This window comes from Coturnix japonica, chromosome 1 (genome assembly GCF_001577835.2).
Source record: "Coturnix japonica isolate 7356 chromosome 1, Coturnix japonica 2.1, whole genome shotgun sequence".
Taxonomy (NCBI): domain Eukaryota; kingdom Metazoa; phylum Chordata; class Aves; order Galliformes; family Phasianidae; genus Coturnix; species Coturnix japonica.
In genome coordinates this window covers 3,654,502-3,678,307 of record NC_029516.1, presented here as the reverse complement: position 1 = coordinate 3,678,307, position 23,806 = coordinate 3,654,502, and the positions used below count along the sequence as shown (strand labels likewise).

General features: G+C 40.7%; 1 protein-coding gene across 1 annotated transcript; it reads right to left on the bottom strand.

Annotated features, from left to right (window-relative positions):
• Positions 1–304: 304 nt before the first annotated feature.
• Positions 305–21,946, bottom strand: ITIH2 (inter-alpha-trypsin inhibitor heavy chain 2). Its single transcript, XM_015866246.2, has 21 exons — positions 21,753–21,946; positions 20,022–20,096; positions 16,385–16,420; positions 15,471–15,643; positions 14,664–14,768; positions 14,134–14,296; positions 13,817–13,924; positions 12,173–12,301; positions 11,372–11,488; positions 9,881–10,049; positions 8,877–9,002; positions 8,191–8,372; positions 7,470–7,655; positions 6,558–6,697; positions 5,815–5,987; positions 4,065–4,199; positions 3,342–3,455; positions 2,630–2,828; positions 1,797–1,969; positions 1,051–1,162; positions 305–646 (listed from the first exon to the last, which is right to left on the bottom strand). Exons 1-21 carry the CDS (start codon positions 21,834–21,836, stop codon positions 499–501), a joined length of 2,847 nt encoding a protein of 948 aa, XP_015721732.1. The 5' UTR covers positions 21,837–21,946; the 3' UTR covers positions 305–498.
• Between the last annotated feature and the right edge of the window lie 1,860 nt (positions 21,947–23,806).

The window sequence follows — 23,806 nt, the reverse complement described above, 5'->3', positions numbered from 1 at the left end:
GCAAGTAGATGACTGGAGTGCCTGTCCTACATTAGGGCTGCTGAGAAGAATCTGCTCAACATTTTATTATTTCTTTTCCTAACTCTGTGAAAGCAGAGTTTCCAATCCAGCTCTAAGTACATGGATGTGTATGGTTGTGTCACTACTGCTCTCATTTGTTACTGTTGAAGAGTATGATACCAACACTACAGATGCCACAGTGCTATTACAAGTCTGCTGTGAGATGTGTATTACAAAATAGCAGCAATTTTTAATGGAGTTGGACTTCAATGGCTGTTAGGCACGGCTAGCACAAGATACCTCCTACAGTCCAGCATGTCAGTTTATTATAGGTTTAATTTTTGTATGAAAAGAGGGACTTACATTTGAAACACTGATCACTTATAAAGGAAATAGTGGTGATGTCACCTTTGGTCAATCTGGCTTGGTAGGTTGAGAGCTACCAAGTGTGTAGGAGCAGAGAATTTTCTATAATAAACTGGTTTAGTGCTTGAGCATTCAGGGTTCCTTCATAAAGCTGTACAGGTTGGGGACGAGGTAATCTTTGTAGTGGCCATCTATGAAACCTTTCCCACTGTTGTGCACAAACCAGCACTGCACATCAGTCCCAAACACACGGTTTGTCCTGTAGTCCTTCTGTAATCCCCTGTGAAGAAGAGGCCATCCAAAATGAGAGTCACGACAAGTAGATAACAAGACATTGTTAATCCTGCTGGCTCGTGGCACTGCTCTGCCACAGTTGGAGTGTGTGCAGAGTGGAAACAACCACAGAATGCAATGAATTTCACAGTTCTGTGACTGCACGGGCCCTGTTGTGGGGATCCCGGGTACTTCTACACAGCCAAGGTCAGATGTTGGACAGCTACATGACCAGAACTGCTCGTGCAACATTGAAAATACAAAAGAATCCAAGTGTTTTGCCAGCAGCTAAAGACAGATTGTTAGCAGAGGGAAAGCAGGGGATCCCCAAGATCCTTAATTAAGCCTGCAGTCAGTGAAACCATTAAAAAGAGAAGTCATAAAGAGAGCAATCAAGCATATTATTCCTACCTAGTAACAGTGAGTTTGTTTCCTTTCACTTCCATGGTGGCTTGTGGTTTCTCTGGAGTTTGCCCAGGTCTTTGGTTGTGGATATACACTTCTGGTTCAGATGTAAACTGACCTGATCAAAGAGATTTAAAAGCTCTTTGCATGTCCTAACCCCCACGGCTGTGATGTAAGCTGATGGTAGGTTCTTGTAATAATCCAGCAGGCGAACCACTCCTGCATGGATCACAGCATCTTGTCTCCAGCACTAAAGGACTGACCACATGGGTAGGGCCAAAAGCTCTGCTTCTGAGCCAGAAAACTTCTACGTAAGCAGATTGGAGCTGTGAAGAGTATTTGGGAAAACAATCTGCTGCACAGGGTTCCCACATCTTAAAGGGAGCCTTGGGTGGGTCCAGGGCTCGGAGGGCTGTTTTCCCTTATGGACTAAGCCCTTGCTTTTGTTTTGTGCTCTTTGCCAGAACAGCAGTGCTATTCAAGCGAGAGCTGAATTAAAAGCTTCAATGCAAAAAGGTTTGAGGGGTTTCAAGTCATTACAGAATAGCCAAGCTGGGAAAGCCCCATGATGGTCATTGAGGCTAGCAGGCCTTTTATGAAAACACCCATGGGATGAAGACTAACCTCCTGGCTGCTTGTGCTTTATAGAGTTCTTGGAGTTTCCCAGGTGCTACAGCAATCCCAGAGCCAAGTTGTTCATCCTAGCAATCGTCCTTTTTAGTGTCCCCCTTCACCCAACACACAGCCCTTACCTATCAGCCCTCGTGCTTCAGGAGAAAACTGGTTTTCAGGGGGGATGTAGATTCCCAGGAAGTCAACGTTAACTGGGTGATTCTTCCACACACGGTGCAGTAAAACCATGAAGGACATTTCCTCACCCACTCTGATAGTAACGTTGCTTTCTTTCTTCACGGATATGAGAAGCCTAGCAGAGGCAAAACAAAAGAGTAGGGCTCAGTCCAGCTGGTCACATGTCAGTACTCAATCCCCTTGAGATGCTCTATCACATCAACTGCATGGAGCTGGCAGATAGGACAACAGAAACTCACAGCCTTGGGATCAGCACCCAGAGGTTTGGCAGGATGGTGTCTAATAGGACACTTGACACCCATGTTCACACAACCAAATCCTGCTCTACAAATCTAAGCCCATGTTACAAAGAATGGATATTTAGGAAGTGATTCCCTTCCCTAAACAAAGGTCTGGTGCTGCAGGGTGCCCGGTTTTGGTGCTCATGCTCAATCTGGAGGTGAAAGTGTGGATGGTTGGAGTCACGTCAGGAGTGTGACTCCTCAAATAACTTGGGCACCTCAAAGAACAAGGGATGCTTGTTCTTTAACTGGCTCTTAACGTAGTCAGCAGCAGAGAAAGAAATCCAGCTCTTCCTAATTCTGCTTGGCCAACTGAATCACTTTCTTGGTCTCACTGTCTGATCTTCATTAACTTCATAATATTCATAATGAGAGCTCAGACTCTTAGCTAAGGTGCACATGTCCAAATGTAGGCACTTGCAACCTGGATCTCACCCAGGATTTGGTAAAGCCGAATGTTAAGTTGCACAGACAATAAATGCTCAGCAACTTACTGTTTCCGAATGATGTGTCCCGTGTCAGACCAGGTCAATGTGATGCTGTAAGATCCATCTTTCAGCGTTATTTTTTCTGTGTCAATCTCCACTTTCAGGCCTTTGGTTTTGAAATAAAACCCAAACTTGCCGAAGTAGGTGTTGAGTTTCTTATTCTCCTCCTTCTTGGCCCCAATTAGCTGCCCATTGACAACGACTCCTGTGAAGAGCAAAGGAGATGTTGCCTAAATCTTGGGTGATACATTTTTTCCTAGTATTTAATCTCTAATCTGTATTTTATCTGTATGAGTTAATTTTTATTGCCTCTTGTCCTTCTGTATGTGTCTCATAGAACTTTCAGGCTGTTTGTTTTCTGAGTAGGTGGTTGTGAACAGCAACAACATTCACTTTGAGTCTCTTTCTTTTAAGACTGACCAAACACAGCTCATTCAGTGTCTCTCTTTACATCCTGTGCTCCAGCCTCATAATCATCTCTGTGGCTACCACTAATTTTGGTTCAGTTTATCAACATCTTTCTTGTACCAACAAGCCTCAAACGAGGCGCAGTACTCCAGATGTGAAGGGAAATAACCACTTCCCTCCACCTGCTGCCACATTCAGGTCACCATGCACCCTCCTTTCAGGCACTTCACCTTCTTTCTCTCAACACCTCTCAGACATAAGTGAAGGAAAAGCATGCTGTAATATAAACTGTACTTTATATTTCCCTTACCAGTACCAGGATCAGAAACCAAGTTTAGGATATGTCCAGGATCTGAGTTGATATTAAAACAGATGTTCCTCTGGCTCTTGGGCAGGTATATGATGAAATGTGGGTCGTTGTCAACTGAAACATAAAGACATAGTTGTGAGAAGCAGGCTGTAAGAAAGAAGGGGACAGACTCTTTAGCAGGGTCTGTTGTGATAAGACAAGGAGAAATGTATTGAATGTTTTCGTGCTACCTGCAGGTGCAACAGGGACATTATTGCACTCTAAAACTCCCTATAAGGAGGTTACAGTGAGGTGAGGGTTGGCTTCTTCTCTCAGGTAAAAGAGAGATGATGAGAGGTGCCTTAAGTTATGCCAGAGCAGAATCAGGTTGTATATTAGGAACAATTTCTTCTTAGAAAGAGTGGTGAGGCACTGGACCTTGCTGCCATTGACAATAGCAGTATCTTCACATTAGCTTTGCTACTGCAAAGATCAGTGAGAAGCCTCAGCCTTGGGTAGAACACAGCAGGAGATGAGGTGACTATTAGACCCTATCTGAGTCTGAACTATACTCACGCTTGTAACTTAAGGCATATTTTTACAGATTCATCTATTCAACGTCAAAGTGGCTCAATATTTCATTGTTGCTGCATGGTGCTTCCTTGCAAAGAAAGATCTTAGTGGTCTTTCCCAACCTCAGTAACTTTATGATTCTATGACCTTATGAAATGCTGTAGCTTTTACCTCTGTTTATGCTGACAGCAGACACAGGAGGACTCCTTTGCTCAGGCATGAAGCTGACCGGTACAGCAGTGACATTGGCCCACGGTGGGATGCCTTTACTATTATCGGGTGCATTTGGAGTTAATCCTAAAGTACCTGTTAAATGACAGTCATAATTAGGCTTTCATTAGTGAAGACATTTTAATAGTGTAGTTTTTAAAGTAATGTGTTGAATCAGAGCCTGATATCACTATACCAACGTAAAGTAGGCATAGCACTGTCTACTTCAGGCAAATCTACAGTTAGGAACCATTTTCTCCAGCCTCACCATCAGAGTAACATAATCCACTTACCATTCCAGTTAAGCTACCCATAAGCTGTTGGTGAAAAATGGAGCCTGACATTTTAACTCTCATTCATGTGAATAGGTCCCACTTGAGCTAGACCCTCAATGTAATGCTCTGAGTGTTCGGGCAAATGAAAAACTGCATGTTTAAAATCTAGAGTTGTTAAGAAAAGGTTCAGAAGCCATGTTCCACTGCCCTTGGAAACCACAGATGTTCTGACCCTGATTTCAGTGCTGTCAAGTTTTGAACTATTCTGTCAAACACCAAAGGACACGAGGACCTAATGTTAAAATCTCCCTTTGAATCTTCTAGAACAAAAGAAACATGATCTAAATTAGTCTGCTGGTGTCATCTGTCATGAACTTCCACTGTAATACGTGCCATTCCCGTGCTGACCTCTTTGATAGTCATGAGCTGTAGCACACGGAATGAGTAACAAACATCCCATTTCTCTTTGGGTTTCAGCTGAAGACTTTCAAATTGAAAAGACAAATAAATGAACTAGAAAATGACAACTGACAAACGTGAAAATTTCATTTCACTGAGGCAGCACCAGCATATGGTTATAGTTAACCAGGAGTGTGAGAACTGAGTCTGCTGAATGTGCTTGGGCTCTTAGCAAAGTCACCCTCACTTGCAGTGTGAAATGTGGCATGTTGTCCATTGCCCACATGTAGACTGCTTCTTTCCTTCATAGACAATTCAAACACTCATATTTATTAATAAATTGCAAATCACCAGACTCAGTTGTCCAAGGAGTTGATCTTGTACTTTCAGTGCTTTCATTACATTGCATTGGCAATGTTTTCCTAACAGCAACACTTGTGCTTTTTCAGATTGTTGACTTCTGAGGGCGCAAAACAACTGGATGTGGATGACCCACAGCCATTGCTTTGCAATTGACTCTTATCAGCTGATGCCAGAAAAAGGCACCTCATTTGGCTAGAAATAAGGTTGCTGTAACAAGGAATGTGAAGTAATGGATTTAAAGGAGCAATCCAGGAGTTTAATTAACAAGGCACTCCATATTACTATGACATCTCAGATACCGTTTATACATACATCTGATTGCTAACATCCTTGAGAAGCTTCCAAGAGATGAAAGTGGTGATGAGATACAGTTTGGTCAATTCTACAGCTTGTGGGGAACTAGACATACCTGCCCCAGTAAGAAGACGTTCAGTCTGTGACATAGTATGTTTATGGGGAAGCTCCTCCCTGCAATATCAGCACATTCAGTGCTCACTGAATCCAATAGCTCCGAAGAGCACTTCCTTAACAGGATGCTGTGAAAGTGGCTGAAGATTTGGTCAGCTTTCCCTAAGAGCACAAACTGCCTATCTCAACAATGAACATGTTAGCTATTAAAAATCAAAGATAACAAATCCAAAATGACAGATATTGTATTGGCCTGAAACACTGACCTGAGCAGCATCCCCTTCTGGGGTCTTTGGGCTGATCTGCCAGCATTATCTCATCTTTTTCAGGGTTCTCTATCAGCATGGAAGTGAAGGGTGTAACAATATGATGGTCAAGAGACATCTGCAGGATGGATTTAGTGATGTTCCTCTTCAAAGCTGCAGTGGGGGCTGTGTTTCTGAGTGGAAGATAAAAGAGAAGGCATAGTTAGTAGTTCCGCACACCAACTGCAGTGTTTGTGCCTCCACAGACCAGTCATAGAGCCAAGGTGGTAGGATCCAGACACTGCAACAATGCAAGGCTGAAGTCCTATGCAAACACACTCTGTACAAGTGGACTATTCCAGTGGATGTTGGTCTGGACTTATAGAAGCTCAGTCTCATCTTCTGGTCTCAGCAGAAGATCTTGTTCTTCTTCACATGGGATTCATCAGACTTTCTAAAGTCAAAGGACGTTTTTTTCCCCCTGAAACTCTATAGCTCTTATGCTCAGAAAGGCAAATTTATTTCACTTCCTGTAAGCTCCACACCTGGGTCTGTCAAAGTCATAGATTTCCTCTATTTAAGTGCTCCCAAACTCTATTACCTGATACATATGAGTGCTAAGATAGGAGTGTGAGGACAGAAGATATAACTTAACTTCACTCAGATTTATTTACATTACTCATTTGAAACCCTGTGGCCTCAGGAAGGACCAGATTGCTCTCATGCTTCATGTCCATCCCATCACAGATTACATTTCTCCTCACCTCTCTGCCAGCATCTGGTTGACAGTCAGATAGGCCCAGAGCTTCCTAGTAAATTCAGGATCTGCGTATTTGTCTTTCTTCATGAAACCATCCAGCTCTTCAACATCTCGCAAGGTTTCCATAACAAGCTCTGCATTGGCCTATGCAATAAATGAGAAAAAAAGGACAATGAAGGGTAAGCCAGGTGAACGGGGTGTCTCTGAGGTCCCCTTTTGTCCAACTCTTGAGATGCTTGGCATTAAGAATCTACTCTGGCTCAGTCCACGGTCACTTCAAGATCAGAAAGCCTCAGAATGGCTACCGGGAGGGGAGCTGTGTTTCAGCTGGGAAGAATATTGAACATGTTTGATTTCTGTAGCAAGTATCAAATCACAGTTCCCAAGCCCTGTAAGTGTTGTTGAGTACTCCTCAGAAAGAAGGATCCAGATGTATTTCTTCCTCACCTCATTCTTCTCCATATGGAAGAACGGCCATTATATATGAGCAATAGGTCACAAAGCAGAGCATGAAAGGACAATACAAGGACCTTTCACCATGTAGAACCACCAGCTTGAAGTCCCCAGCAGCAGAAGGTTCATCCATGAATGGAGATACATTAGGGGGTCTCCCTGCACCTTCACAGGGCGTGCAGAATGACTCCATCATCTTAGAGCAAATTCTGCTTTGCAATTGAACCAGCATATTGCATTTCTTATAAGAAACAAGCTCTTCTGCAGGCTTCAGGGTGTGACTGCTCTTGGCTGTAACTTGAAGCTATTAAGAAACCTTGTGGGACAAACTCCTGTGAGATTTCCCCACACTTCCACCCAGGACCCAAGCAGGCATAACACAACCAGCAAAGAGACTGTATGCATGAGTGAATGAACCAGCCCAAGCTCCAAGAGTGGATATGCTAGAGAGGGCCCCACTCACCGCTGTGGCTGTGACTACGCTTTCCAGGTGCTGCAGGTTTGCAGTGTCAACCTTCCCAGCCACTACTATTTCTGAGCCGCCAAAGTAGTTGTGGAAGCTGCTCTGGGTGACGTCTGACACCGACTCCTGGGGGTAGTTGAACTGTATCTTCTTCAAGAGTGGGGTGGAGACCTGGTTGTAGAATCTCTGAGATGGCAGAGAGCAGAGAAGTGAGTCTGTTGTACCCAAAGCAAGCCTCCTACATGGGCCACCCTGACTGAAAGGAGAGCAGGTGGCAAAACTGGGAGCAACAGTAAGAGAGACTTTCCCTGCCCCAGCAAATGCAGGCTTTATAATTAAACCTTAGCACATCGGTGCATGGGCACCTCAAGGAGGTCTGGCCCAAATCCTGTGGAAGCCAAGGGATGGTCCATGGGTTGTTCTTAAAGATGTTTTCATACTACAACTAAAAGACTTGAGTAAAGGTGTTTATGTGCCTGAATTGATCATCAGATCAGCCAGGTCTTGGCTGTCATGTAACATGATTACTTCCCACCTAATTTTTGCTCTTAATGCATGGTTGTCATCTTGCATGACTCTCCAAATCAAAGAACAACATTAGTGACCCCCATCTCTCTGAACTGTGAACCTACAGCCACTCCACTCTAGTCAGTGGAGTTAGCTCTTCAGCTATGAGCAAAACTGGATCCTAAGCTTAAAAGGTAATGGGCTAGAAATGTACCTTCATTTGGGCAGAGGTCTCCTGATTTCCAAAGATCCGTTGGGCCATGCCACGGTTGTCAGTTGCGATTCTCTGCAGGAAATCATAATCTACATCAAATCCAATGCCGAGGCAAAAGAGAGAGAATTCATCCTTTATGCTCTGCTTCACATTCTTCTGGATCGTTGTCAGCTTTAGCTCACCTTTGAAAAACACAGAGTGACATTCATCTGAGCAATGGTGGAAGTCTCCACTAGGGTGTGAGCATTCAAGCCCTTGAAGTGTCTCTGGTTCTCTCTTATGGCAGTTTGTCTTATGGGCTGGCATCTTACACTAATAGATTGCTTCTAACCTTTACCAATTTCAACCCAGATCAATTTGCTTTCTACCTTATTTTCCATATTTTGAGGTTACATTTAGTACTGAGTCATATTAAGAGCTGAAATCATCAGAAGAGGAGATTTTCTCTTAGGCTGTTGTGATTACCTCTCCTATAGGACTTATGCATCTCTGTAGTTGCTTATCTTTTACGAATGCTTATGTGCACAGCCTCATGGTATCTATAACATCTATAGCATTGGTAGCAGCGCAAACATTGAAATAAGGATTATTTTTTTTTTAACTTACTCTCAAAATGTCTAAGTATTGCTTGCATTTATGATGCTAATTCCATTGTCCTTTCTTCTAGTCTAAAGCAGAATCCTTACCTACTGTTGGGTCTCCATCAGAAACCAATACGATCATGGAGACTGAGTTAGGATCCAGCATGCCTAAATTCTGGGCTTCATTCAGGATGAATGTGGCTCGGAGAAGAGCTTCATTGATGTTTGTGCCTGTCAAAGTCATAATGAAGAAAACAGGTTTGAATCTTGTGGAGCGCACTGTCAAAAACAGATCAGTTCTCAGATTTTAGTGGAATTAATCAGTGTGGACAAAGACCTGAGATCAAAGCAGCAAAACCTCTCCTCTGTGATTCTTATGGTACATCTGCTACCACTCTGGTTCCCTAAGGAAACAGAAGCTGAAAATTGTTACATGTTGGTCATTGTGTTAAATAGACCTTCACTATTTTTCTCATTTAGAGTTATACCATTTACTGAAATGGAGAGTGTCAGACTGGTTCATAATGTTGTGAATAGAAATAGCTTATAATCTATTTGCTCTTGAGTTTGTTCACCAGCGTGTTATTTTTTGTACTGCAATGTTAAAAGATGGGAACACACATTTATAAGTATTTAAGCCCATTTATACACACATACACGTTTTGCCCTAAGTTCTATTAAGAGAGTAGATCTTGATACTCCTTTTTGCACTGGGCTATTGTCCCCATGTGGGGCTCCTCATGCCTCTTACTACAAGTAATTCCAGTGAGATCACAGTGAAGCTTCCAAAGTCTAAAAAGGCAACTGTTCTTGTTTACCAAACAAGGAAATGAAGCACAAAAAGGATGAACACTTTGCCTGGGGTGGCACTTAATAGAACATTGTGCAGTCTACAACTTACAGCCCTTGGAGACCCTAGAGACGGGCTTGTGAGGCCCTGCTTCATAAGGATGGCCTTTCATAGATACTTGGGGTCTGTGAGGCTGCAGGTAGGCCCTATAGATTAAAAGCATCTGTCCTATGGTGCCATAGTAATCTGAATGTTGTCTGAGGTACCCATTCCTGTGATACCTAACTGTCAAGAGCACCTTGCAATCAAAACCTCATACCCCCATTGGGATGGATTGTCTGGATGTACTTCTTAGCGTCTTCAACCTGTGCTGGGGTAGCTGAGACTAAATTATCCCTCCAACATCGGACATTGTGGTTGAAGTCAATAAGAGAAAACTGATCAGCAGCACGGAGCTCGCTCAGTATTGCTTTCATGGCTTCGATGGTCTGAAAAAAGGAAATTCCAGAAATAACAGGTTTAAACTTTATTTTCTTGAAATCATTTACTTAACATAGCTGCAAGTAAACAGATGCCTGTGATGAATAGGAACATGAATGTTAGAATCGATAAACAACATCTGTTCTCTAGATTTTTTTTTAATATATTTCTAACATAAAGTAGAACTTTACTCAAGAAACACAGGAGAAAAACTGCAATTAGCAGGAACAAATCCATGTGCCTCAACTCATCCTTGCTTAACACCTGCTAACAAAGAGTGTAAGAAGTTACACTCTTCTTAGTTACAAAGAGAAGCAGTTTGTGAGACATTGTGGTCCAGGAGAGAGGAATTACTTGTACTAGCTCAGGAGACTTAATTCTGCCTGCAGTGCTGTCATCTTGGGCTGGGTAACATCTGTTTGAAGATATGTGATTTAAAGAAGTGACGATTAGCCTACATTCCAGTTTTGCAGCATTGATTTCCCCAAGGAAGAAATCTGCCAAGCCTTGGTATTATACTCTGAAGCAAATTCAAACGTCCTTAGATCATCCCAGACTAATATCCAGCTCTTGAAAATCTTCAGTGACACATGATTTACAATCTCACAAACTTCCCCCTTAGCACTACAAAGCTTTTTTAATATTATCTAATGTAAATCTTTCCTGATGTAAATCCATCTGATTCCATCCTATTCTATCTTTGGTGGGCATTAATGTCAGTTGGTGGGTTTTCTTTTGGAACATATGAAAGCTGATTATGTCTTTCCAGGTCTTCTTTTTGCAGAATAAATCATATTTCTTGCATTTCTTTTTCCACGTGAGTTATGTTATCGAATCCATTCTTACTGCCCTTCAGTGGTCAGTCAACGACTTAGAATCATAGAATCATCAAGGTTGGAAGATCATCCAACCTAACCACCAACCCCATCAACTTGTCCACAGTTCTTTGAAGGTGGGGTAGTAGTATTTTCACTAATACTTTCCCAATATATAATAAAGGAGATTAAAAAAAGGGGGGGGGGGCGAGGGGGGGAGGAATCAAGGTCTTTATAAAATGCTGTATGATCTGTCAAATAAAATTTCACTTTACAATTAAAATCTGTATTCTAGTGGCATCGTCTCTTCTTTACAATATAGAAAGGAGTAATACAACTAAAGAGTAAAATCACAAACTCTTCGATTCATCAAATATTCACCAAATGCACTGAGCATTTGACAGAGCAAAGTGTAAAGAACAAATCTGGTAAATCTGAATGGCAACCTGCCATATTATTGTATGGTAAAGCACATGGGAAAAGTTGGCAGGAGGTTCTTTAAGTCAAACACTTACTTGTTTCATTTTCAGTCCCCACATTGATCCACTGACGTCTATAACAAACAGAATGTTTTTGGGCAGAGGATCAAGATTTTCCGGAGCAAAGAAATGAATAAAATAGCCATTAAAAATCTGCAAAATAAAATAATAAACCTCTCTGTAAAATCTCCTGGTAAAGATGCCAGGAAACTCAATAACAGAGCAGAAAATACTATTACTCTAAATGGGGCAATTGTTACTTCCAGTTCTGCACATACAAGTCTATTTGTAGCCATACACCTTCTACACTCTTTACTGTTTATCAAGGAAAGCAGAGCCTGGTTCTCATACAACTGCCATGCTCTGGCATGGCGATGAATGAACATGTTTTTAAAAAGACTGTTCTCTATGTAATAATTCAACTATAACTCAACTATCTTTGCTTCATGCTAACATAAAAATATTGATGTTCTGGTTGTCTCATAATAAATCAGCACAACTTCCAGTGACTGCCCTTTGATTTAACATTAAATCACCAGACGACTGCTAGGTATTAAAGACTCTGGCTTGTGGACAAGACAGAAATCTGCTCCTGACCATATGTAGGATCGTGACTTAGTCATAAATTAAGTAAATCCATTCTGTCCATTTAAAAGCTCTCTGTTCTTTCAATTGGATACAGAGCTCTTTCTGATGCTTGTTCTCTCTGCATGTACCATTGGAGCTTAATTTCTGCCTAGCGAACTGCAGAAGTAATGTAATGATGAGGCTTAGCACAGTTTGTCTAATGGCAGCAATTCCTGTATTCACCGGTCCTGGTTAAACAGAGATACTTACTTCTAATTCTCCACCTGTGCTTTCCCTGTTCACGTCATACTGCACCACAAAATTTCCATCTACTGCTGTGGCTGAGCAAGTGGGGCATTTTCGTTGTTGAGCCATTGTAGGCTTGAAAGAAACATGAGCCTTGAAATGAGAAGTGATCATCAGTTAATGAGACATTGTGAGAAAGGCGGATCACTGAAATAAAGAGTTCATCTGTTTATGAAATATCTTCTTTCACTGAAAGATTCGCTTCTCTATTTACACACCTAGTTTAAATGGAAAATGGACTTTGTCACCTGAAAACACAAACTGTGCTGAGGTTTGCCTGGATGTGCTGATTCAGTAGTAGCAATTGTGACACAAGCACGGTGACCCATATCTGCAGTATCAAATATTTCCATCAAAGCTGGGCAATTCTTTTCTAGGGGGAAATACTCTGGCTTATTTATCATTTTCTTAGTTGAAACTAACCTGAACTTTATGGATATTTTGAATTAGCTTTCAAAGTAAGTTTATCATTGTTTCTTTCTTTCCCCTGAAGAAACGAGAGCTTGTAATTTGTAAACTGGGTGGTAGAAATTCTTCTCACTAGTCCTGTGACTGGTTATACAGATGTTATGTTACCATTTCTCTGCTTTGACCAGGTAACTCAAAATCTATTGAGAAGTTAAATCAGATGCATCCAAAGGCAAGCTTTCTTGTATGCTTGCAGAGGTTTCCGCAACACCTTCTTTATACTGTAAGTTCATTGGAATGTGAAACATTCTCCCTCTTTTAATGTTATGAGTACCTGGGACTATTTTAATACTGGGGACATATATATATATCTATTACATATGCTGTTAAGAATACTGCCATGACAATAAAGGTGAATAATGGCAACAAATAACGCCTTCAGGTTTGAAAAGAATGTGCTATAAAAACAGGTGAATAGGGCCCTGAATTATTGTTCACTTATTTGCCTTCAAATTCTTGATTAAACTCTCTCAGATGATATCTGCCTACATTACCTTTGAATTAGTTTGCTGAAGTAGGAATGTGAGTGAATGAGATATGAAGCTGATCCTGGATATCAAGGAACAGTACTGCCTGATAAATTACGGTAGTAATATACACAGACTTTCTGGGTCTGAATCACACACCTTGTGTTAGATCTCTATCAGAAAGTGAAAAGAGTTGTACCTTCCCAGAGCCATTGACAGTCATTTATTGAGTAAAAGCTTTCAACTATTGGAAGGTTTATCTACACACAAGAGCTGTGATAGAGAAAGGCAGGGTAAGCGTGTCAGGGAAAAGAGCAATTCTAAAAAAGTTTCCCAGGTAGACATTCTCAGTCAGAACTGAGATGTGGAGCAATGGTTATTCAACTTGACATTCATCATCCACCTTTTTCATGTCCAGCAATTCCTGCATTCTGTGTTTTCAGAATTACAAATAAAAAGATTTGCATTAAGGAAGATGATCTATGCTCCGTTTCTGTGTTGTTCACTGTAGTATTTGAGCACCTCATACATATGGTGAGATAGCAATAATGAAAATTAGTATATTTTGATCATATTTTTAAATGCTTTTAGGAAGTATGAGAAAATACCATAACTTTGCAGGAATAAATATGAGAACTGGAGTTTCATGCTGCTTCCATTCTGTGACTATTACCTTTTTCTCTCCCTTGGAGATGGTGGTGATTCCATTGAAATGATCCCCAAGTGAATTAGGAACGTGCACGTAGCGAATTCCCTGTGGCTCAATAATGCGGACATCCACCTGGAGGCAGGAAGGGAGGACATTTAGTATAATGCAATGCCATTGTTGTGGCAGGATCCCACAAACCCCCCCAGACAAACTCCAGAAGGAGAGTGGAATGCTCTTGAGAATGCTCCTGTAGGGCTAGTTTCACTTGGGATGGCGGTCTATGTGATACTAAAACCAAACCACCTGTGGGACGCTACCAACACACACCAGCTCTGCTTTACCTCCATGTGCTTTGCCAAGCGCCCTGGTTTCACAGAGATAACGTGCTCGTAGGAGCTCAGTTTCCTTCGAATCATTTCCTGGTAGTGAAGTTCAAACTGGATCCTTGTTCCTGGGGGCACATTCACTTCAGTTTTGAAGTTTTCCATATCCAAGGCATTGCTCCTGAAAAGTTAGCTGTGGAGTTATTTTGAGAAAATACAAGGAAAATGAGAGCTTCTTTGCATTATTTTTAGATTTATACATTTCCTGAATCCAGTTCTAACTGTGATCTTTACCAGGGAACTGCAGTTGTCTATTAGCACAACCCTAACCCTAACCCTAACCCTAAATATGTTGTTTTATTGAGCTGAAAGCAGAAGCACAAGTTAAGTCCCTGACAGTTAAATATCAAAGTTGCTGTAAATAAGCAAAATGTGTTTTTCCAACTCATTTTTCTTACTAGGATCCCATGTCATAACTCTCCTCCTGGGATGGGTCACCTCAGTCCTCCTGTGAATAAGTTCAGCACAGTATCCCAAAATCCTTATACCTCACTATTCCAGCAGCTTTGCCTTTGGCTTTTGCTTGGGAGTACATTCTTCTGGCTTCAGACTTTTCTCGAATTGAGCTGGTAAATGTTATACCATTGACATCCCTAGGACAGAGAAGACAGTCTATTTGCAAAAGAAAAGAACTTCATAATCAATAATTATTATTTTACTTCCCCCCCAAATATATATATATATCAGTCGAATCTAATCTCTTTATTACCCAGTGGGAAATAAAATAATAAGGCTCTTGTTTAACGCCAAATTAATGAAGCTTGTTTTCCAGCAGATCTGCATCTTTTTGCCTGGCTGCTTCTTTATTTCACGTAGCTGGCACTCTCATATTCTAAGGAGGAACTGCTCTTCTACACCTTCTTCACATTTCTCAGTGCTTTGTGTAAGACAAGCAGTTACTCATGTCATGTTTTGAAACATGGATCAGTTCATGTCTGCTGGCTGGCGAGCTGGCTGTTGCCAGTGCCTGTTCAGTGAAAGCTCTCGTTTGGGTCTTTCTCTCCTTTAGTCTGGTGTCAATTTGCCAAAGACAAGTCATCTGTTTGAGACTCCTGTCCTTTTGTCAAGTTTTGTTGATATTGGCCAATAGCCCTATAATTACCAGGGATGAAGGGATGGACAGATAGATAGTACAATGACGTAAGACTTTTTTCATTGAGAAAGCACACTCAAAGTACACTGAAGATGGAAAATGGCAGAAGGTCTTTTGTTTTTAAGGATACTTCTCTCCCACCATGTTCACCCTTATTATCGAACCCGCCAGAGCACAAGGCTGATATCTGCCCATTACTTACATAGTAAAGTTGTCAATAAAAGCTCCTTTGGGAACTTGTACATCAAACACTATGTGCTGGGGCCGTTTTGCATTATTCACCATTTTGGCTTGGATCATTGTGTTGGCCAGTCGTGATGTTATAGTGGACTGAACTTTGTAGCTGTAAAGACCTATCTTGTCATCATCCTCCACCTGTAATTGATAAAATAACTCTATAAATTTGGGATACAGCTAGAAAATACACCCTAGAGGGTGATTTCAACTCCTTTTATAGCCTCAGTGCACTTTTTTTGGATCATTTTTTATTATAATATGGCAGCCAGGTGGATCATGAATTCCATTTCAAGGCACTTCTATATTTTACCTGTGACTGCAGCAGGATACCCATGTGAATATAGTTCATTATAACATTTTATCTGAAAGAGAGAAGTTATAAAGATGGAGTGCTTTCCTTGCTTTTCATCAGGCAATCAGTCCTTGGAAAGTCTCTGTTGGCGTAATCCAGCATAGAAGGATTATATAGCAATCCCCAGCATCATATATTGAGGAGAAAGGAATGACTATTTTCAATAAAGGCCATAAATAAAAAAGACCCGAAATGCTGAATACTGATCTAGTGTAGTAAATGTTTAATCAAGGCAGTTGTAGAACAGTATTAAACTGGTACATTAAAATACTGCCTTTGTCTGATCGTTTTTTGTTGCTTATTTCTTCATATTTACCATACTCTTCTCCCCAGAGGAGCAGTTGTATAAACAGCATTGTGCAAACAGTCGGCTGTTTAAAGAAATCAGGTTAATACCCAACCAGCAGTAAAAACAAGGAACTGAACAAACAGGAGAATTGATTTCCAAAAAAAAAAAAAAAAAAAAAGGTTAACTACAGAATCACTTTGTTCAATATTTTTCTCCATAGAGGAGGAAAAAAACTCACCAGATCTCCAACGTACCCCCAGTCAGATGTGCTTCGCTAGAAAAGAAAAATATAGAGTAAGTATTTCAGCAAAACCAGCAGCATAGATTGTGGCTATAGTGGTAGTGATCCAAAAGCTGCTTTCCAAAAAGATCAGAATTTGAGTTCTCAGGCTTAGTGAGCAGATTCCTTCTATTTTATTTACTTTTATCATTACGCTTTATGCAATATGCATATGCAGTATGTATCCCTTCTGTGATATTGCATACGTACATTTTCATACGTGCAGTTTTGATTGAACACTGCTTAGATGAGCTAAAACAATGCTCATTAATGGTTGGTTTATTTCCTGCCATATGAGCAGCCTCATTTTGGAAATTTCTATGAAAATGTGGTGACATCTTGTGGTCATTTGAAATATTCTGTTTAATTCTATGAAACTCACACGTCTGTCCCTGGGGTGGGATTTGGCTCCCCTACTTGTAGGAGGACATGTGATTAATACAGCTGTCTATAACCAGTCTAAAACTTGTCACAACCAAGCAACCTCAGCTATTCAGAGACAACAGAACAATCTCTTTCATCTGGAAATAGATACTTCCATTTGGTTGAATAAGTCATGGCCTAAACTGTCCTGACTGTTCCAATTGGTGACTCACCATCCATACTCTGGGGTGCACTAGGCCCAGCACTGTAAGATGGGAGAGGGAAGGGGTTGTCCCCTCTGCACTATGAGGTTTCATCTTGAGTACTGAGTGTAGTTTGGGTGCCACGATGTAAGAGGAACATAAAACTATTATAAAGTGTCCAAAGGAGGTCTATGAAGATGATGGTCTTGCCTTAAGCTGGGTCTATAAAACACAAAGCTCTGACAGCTCTCACATTTTTATGATGCTAGAGACTCCCTAAACCACTTCACACGCTACTATACACCACAGAATGAAACTCTTCAACTCCACTGGTGATGATCAGGAGCCTAGGGAGACTATTTCACATTATGATGGATTAATTATAAATATGTCCCAAACCAGACCAATTCTATCACAGATGTAAGTAGCACTTGAATGACCCAAACCCACAGATGATGCTTACAGCGACTGATTTAGCCAAATGACATATATAAAGCTTGCTGTACATTTAGTTTGAAGCTTATTTATACACCAGGAAAGTCTAGATATGACTAAGAAGTGATAGATCTCATAGCAAGATCACTTTAATGAAGTGATTTTAAGGATTCTTTAAAGTGAGATAGACTGCAGGATTCCCATCTCACTGAGAACAAACTGAGGCTTTGTTTCACAGCTGTACAGGTTCCACCTGAAGCATCCAGACTGAGATTTCAGGACCTGAAGGTTTATGGCACTGTAGGTACACTCTGCAAAGCATGATGGATTGATCCTTGCACAGCCCGTCATGAAACCCTACAAATATAATTGTGCAGTGAACTAAACCCCTCACATTGGATTTGTAGTGACTTCGATCACTGTCGTTACTGATCAGACATGAGTTGGCCCAACCATCCCCCTGGGATCCCAAAGGTTGCAGAGCTTAATTATTCCAACAGGTCAAGAGGACAGAGCTGTAAATAATTACACTTTATGTTTGAGTGCTGGTGTGGATATTGAAAACACAGGCCTTGAAGAGACTTACGTGCTATTTGTAGTGAGAAAACTTGTGGCTGATCCTTTCTTTAAAACCACATTTAGATCTGCTGATGGATTCATTGCACCAATGCAGCATCTTGTGGAGCTTCTAATGTGTGGCACAGATTGTGTTGGGCCGCAGACAAGAAGTGCTTCAGGAACTGTTTTAGGGATATGGTCTTAATAGATGCGGAGCCCTGACTTCACTGTGCTGAGACTTATCTTCTACTGATATCTGTGCAGGCTCTGGATATTTAGCTCTCTGCAATATCCTTCGCTCAAACCACTGTGTGTGAATGTTGCGATGCTGCTCTATCACAAGAGGTTCACGAGGTTATCTGCATTCCAACCCATGGGCCACTCTATTTCTGTGGTCTCAAGGACTATTTGCATACCTGAGGCACAGTGTTTTTGGAATCCTTTAGTGACAATTTTTTTTTCTTCACTAAAAAATCTAATCTAGTGCATAGAAAACAATTATTTGTCTTCAGAGCTAATCAGCATGTTCTGCTGAAGAGTTTTGTTGTCATGTTGCCAATGACCTAATAAGCTCACTGTAGGAAAATCATAAAATCACAGAATATCCTGTGTTGGTTGAGACCTACATGGATCATCAAGTCCAACTTGTGGTTCCACACAGGACGACCCTAAAATCACACCAAAAATGCAGTGCTAAAACAAAAGTGTGCAACAATAACTAACTGTGTGCCTGCTGTTGGCCAAGAACTGCTGTCTTAAGATGTTTGGAGTTTATTTTCACCCCATTTATTAATATTTTATTGTGACTCCAAACTAGATTAAGTCATCCTGAGATCTTCACCCTATTGGTTCGCAAAGATTCATTTGAAAGGTAAAGAATGGGAAATAATAAATGGGAATAGAATGAATAATCTAGTATAGTAAAAAACACAAGTATGGTTGCAAATTGCTATATGCATATGTCTATATTTCTATGTATCCAGAAATTTGGAGAACAGAGACAACATAATCCATATGCTAATACAGATAGGTTGGAAAGAAATGATGCCCTGAAGAAGTAAGGAATTCTGCTTAGATAGTCATTAGATTATTTAAATACTAATCTGGCAAATGTGAACTGGGTTGTTTCATATTTATGCTAAAATATTCCATCTTTCTGGCAGTGTAATAGGATCTTCAGGTGTCAATAAGCCACAATTAGGCTCTGTGTGAGGCCCATTTGAAAAGAAAACCAAACACCTTAGGATAAAGATGAATCACAGTTGCCTGTTCTCGACTTCAAAGATGTTGGGAAATCCAACTTTACTCAAGATGGTCTTTTGTTTTTTGCTGTACTGAACAAGATCAAGAAAGGCAACACCAGAGCTTTGATGAAGGACAAGGTCCACTCTGAACAACATCTCTTTCATTCAGCATAATAAAAGTCAACATCTCCAAACAACTGATTTCATTATTATGATTCTTAATTATTACTTGATAAAACACACACAAAAAAAACCCTCATGCAATGTTTTACATGCTTCTGTTTCAGAAAACAACAGTGTACAATTATCTGCAACAAATCAGCACTCCGGAAATAACTTTTCTCCCCTGGCCTTGGACATCCCCAGTTGATTTCCCACGTTACATTGTGCTGAACACTTTTCACCTGAACTAGATATGAATGAATGGACTATCTGCAGGACTAGGGAGTTTCAACATACATTGTCTGTGTTAGTTCTTCTTTTCCATTCGTTTTTTTCAGTCCCACATGTATCACAAACAAAATGAGGCAGACAAGTATACCCATTTCTTGGCATCTATGCTATGGTTCTACCTTAGGAAGTCAGATATGATGCAAGGCCTTGTGCTAGGTGATACAGAAAGGGTAGCATCAGTTATCCCAACTAGATGTGTGAATGTCTCAGTGTATTTAAATATCTGCTGGTCCCACCTGATTGCACATTCACAACCCTTGAAATGGAACAAACTGCATGGGGAGAGCTCCTAGGGATTCCTGTTTTCCTTTTGTGTTGAAGCATTGCTGGGTACTGTACCTGGTACCTGCCATTTCTTGTCCTGGAGCTTGAAGGAAATCCATCGATTTCTATGTCAATCAGATTTTCCACTTCCTAAAGGAGAAAGAGGAGGAAATAAAGATGTGTTGTGGCTGTCTTGCAGTTAGATTTATCACTTGAATTGTTGCTGATTAGCACTCATACAATTCCAAAATCAATTTATGTCCCCATATACCAGCGTGGAGTAGAGTTGCAAACCACCTCAGACCAAACTGCTCTGTATTCAAACATTCCATTTCCCTCTGTGAACAACCAGCTCCATCTACTCTTAACATCTTGACTTTTACCATCATTTTACAATCTTTCCTCCCGAAACAAGGAATAATATTTAATGGACTGAAATGCCCATTGCAAGCAAGAGGCAGGTGATCATCAGGATATGTCAATGTATGGTAACTTTGACGTTTCAGATACTGATCTCATCACCTAGACCAGCAAGCTCTGCTCAAACCAGTAGAAATTGTCTCCAGTCTTATGTATGGAAACTAAATTTGTCCAAATGACACAAGGGGAACATCAGATCTTTTCCAAATGCACAGCTGAACAGAATAATTAGAAATGGGCTTCTTACACCACAGCAGAACTCTTCTATGTTTGCTAGCAGTTTCATTTATGGCAATTAAGAAGTCAAGGTTCATGAGCTGCTCTCCAACTTAGATGACAGCGCACACACAAAGGTTTGCACAAAATAAACTAGAATTGCTTAAGCACATTGATGTGATATGATGACAGTGATAAGAGAGGAGCACAGAAATATTTTTCTGGGCTATTTTTGACAGGAATCATAAACTCAGGATGGAAATCTCACTGTGTCAGGAAAGGTACTGTAAGAAGAAAGAAAACAAAGACTATCCCTCTCATCAGTTCTTTTTGTTAGTCGTGCAAAAGAAAAGAAAGCTTCACGTGATTCATGCTGGCTTATCTGAAAGACAGCAATACAAAAAGCAAAACTGGATTTGAAGCAGTTTCTAATTCATTTGGAAATGGTTGCAGACACTTAAATACGATCTCATATTATTAATATGAATTAATAATATAATTAATAGTATATTATCATATTAAGGGTATAGGCCCTTAAATTTTGACTTTTGAGTCATAATTATAAATAAACCTCTTTTTATTATTATATTATCCTAAAAATTGCATGTTTTTTTGTTTTTTTTTTTTTCACCCTGTAATTTATCTCGTCCTCTTGCCAAGGAATGTACAGTCAATAGGATCTTAACTCTGTATTTGGATTTCTGTTAACAGCAATCTGAGTTCGTATGGAACTTTGCTGAAATTCATGGTGGTCCACGCAGGAGACCCCATTCAAAAAAACATGTAGGTTCTGAGTTTCTTCTTAATCCAGATAATGGAATCTAAACCACTGAAAATCTGAATATAGAAGCCAAGCTGAATGTGGAAATGCTGAAAGCTCCAGCAAAAGCAAAGCTGAGTTAAAAATACAGATCCTGTTTGAAAAGAAATTGGAAATGCTCATTCTAGCCCAGTTTTAATAATATTAAAAAGTAATTATGAAAACCATCTGGTGAAATTTGGTGAAAACCAAACCAAACAATTCTATTTTAGCTCAAAGTAGAAGAGAAACTACAAGACACGAGCAGAACATGAAGCACTGACCCAGTCCTGCTCTCACTGAAGCCAGTTGCAGCACCGATCTGGACTTCAGCAATGAAGGCACCCCTGGGCCCTGTTGGAAATACTCACATCTGGGATTCCATCGATAACAAGATCAAAGCTTCTGACTTCAGAAATGAGGAATAAAACCATGAAGTAGATCAGACACTTCATTTTCTTCCTGCTTGTCTCCTGAGAACAGTCTGCATAGGGGCCAGACACAAGATCTTTCCTTCTCTGAGACAAGTTCAAGGAAACTGATGGGGGTTATGTAGTATTTTGCACAAAGTTTTGAAACACTGACTTTGTTTAGGCCATAGGTAAATATTTGCCTTGCAACGCAAGTCAGAGCTGAGATGTCCGAGCAAGGGTTATCCAAACAGTGTCTTCACTTGGCTCTGCCCTCGATAACAGCTCAGGCTTGGATAGGCTCACCTCTTGCTTTTGTAGATTCCCATGATGTTTGACTAATTTCCTGCTAGGCACAGACCTTGGATATCCAGGACTTGGAAGGATCAAAGCAAGAACTCACTCCCAGACTATTTGTTTATAGTAAATGAGGTGGAGACTGGCTTTCAGAGTGATGGAGGCAGCAATATTGTGCTTCTTAAAGGACTCTTCCATCCAGTCATCTCACAGTGGTTGGCAGAGACCTTTGGGTTGGATCCTGACCCACACAAATACCGTTTTTTCCTCTCCAACTGGGAAAGATCATAGCTGCTGGTAGGATGGCTCTAGTTTATTGAAGTTAGTCATCAGAAAGCATCTGATGATAGTTTTAATAGCATGTTGTAAGGCTCCTTGATTTCTGAATCTGTTTTGGCCTTTCTGCATCTTTGGTCACATAAGAAAATGGATAAATTAAGCCACTGAGGCAAAAGGAGGGAAGAAGAAAGGAGGAAGGAGTTTTCTAGCAAAAGGAGCTGGCAGACCACATCCACTGTTTTGGAAAGAAAGGAAATTTGCCGACATCTAAGTAATCCCACTGGGAAAGATTGAATTACTATGTGGATCCAGGGACAGAACAGCAAGCTATAATGTAGTTTGGTATAGTGTAGTTTAGCATAGTGTATAGCACAGCATCAATAGTACGGTATAATATAATATAGTATAGTATAGCATTGTGTATTGTAGTCCATCTAGATTATTTTGTTACTTATTACTATGTTATGTCACATTTTGATGTTTCAGTAAATAATTTCTACAGCCTCAGTTTGCTGTTACACATCCTGTCTCCATCTTTTCAACAGATCATTTCTCAGGTTAAGACCTACAGCTGGATTCAGAGATTCACAAGGAAACCAAGCAAAATTTCAGCCTTTCAGCCCACTGCCATTACATAATCCCTAAGCTCCAGTTCAGCTCTAAGAGATGCAAATGTAGAGTCAGCAACATTGCTTCTCTTGAAGAGACAGTTTCTGGTCTCAGAAGTTGCTCATTAGGAAGTTCTGCACTCCTCAGGCCAAAACATCATGATCTGGGCAGTGCTCTCCTCTTCTACATTACTTCAGGTCATCTTCTGTGCTGTGGGTTTTCATGGAGGTGAGGGGAACAGAAGTGCTTGAATCAAGAAGAGACATCCAGAAGATGAAGGTGAGTGGGAAGGATAGGATCAGGTTTTCTTGACGTGCAGTGTAATGATAGATGGGACGGCCTTGTTGTACATCTTTGTGTTCCTTTGTAGTCCATGGAAAAAATCTGATTTTCCTGACCATGTTGTGTCTGACCACAAAATGGGATAAGTACTGTCCATGCTGGGTCTAATTCATGCCATACAATATCGAGTCCAGTCGAGAGTTCAGATGGGAACACCAGCTCTGGAGAAGTCAGCAAATCATCATAAGATTCCTACCCTATGGAATAAGGTGTTCTGCATTTATGTCCCTCACAGGCTTTCTGAGCAGAGGAGATCCTCAGCACACAGATCCTATGCATAGTGCTTCAGAGGAAGGTTGGCATATTGCTGAGTGATACATAAAACATCCAGCTTGGGTTTAAAATCAAATAGTCGAGGGCTTAAGGAACTAACCATAGAGCTTGAGCCCAGTGTTAACTCAGCCTCTTAAGCAGTTTTTGCTCAGTGCTGGGTGCTTATACGATACTTAAGTGTTATTTAAGTTATGTACCTTAAAGACAGCGTAGGA

What these genes read in the sequence shown, in the direction of transcription:
- ITIH2 (XM_015866246.2), bottom strand. Translation starts at nt 21,836, where the DNA reads ATGAAGTGTCTGATCTACTTCATGGTTTTATTCCTCATTTCTGAAGTC. An exon ending in GCACAGGTGGAGAATTAGAA is followed by an intron (nt 11,489 to 12,172) that starts GTAAGTATCTCT and finishes TTTATTTTGCAG; the next exon opens with ATTTTTAATGGCTATTTTAT. An exon ending in GGACACATCATTCGGAAACA is followed by an intron (nt 1,970 to 2,629) that starts GTAAGTTGCTGA and finishes TGCCTCTGCTAG; the next exon opens with GCTTCTCATATCCGTGAAGA.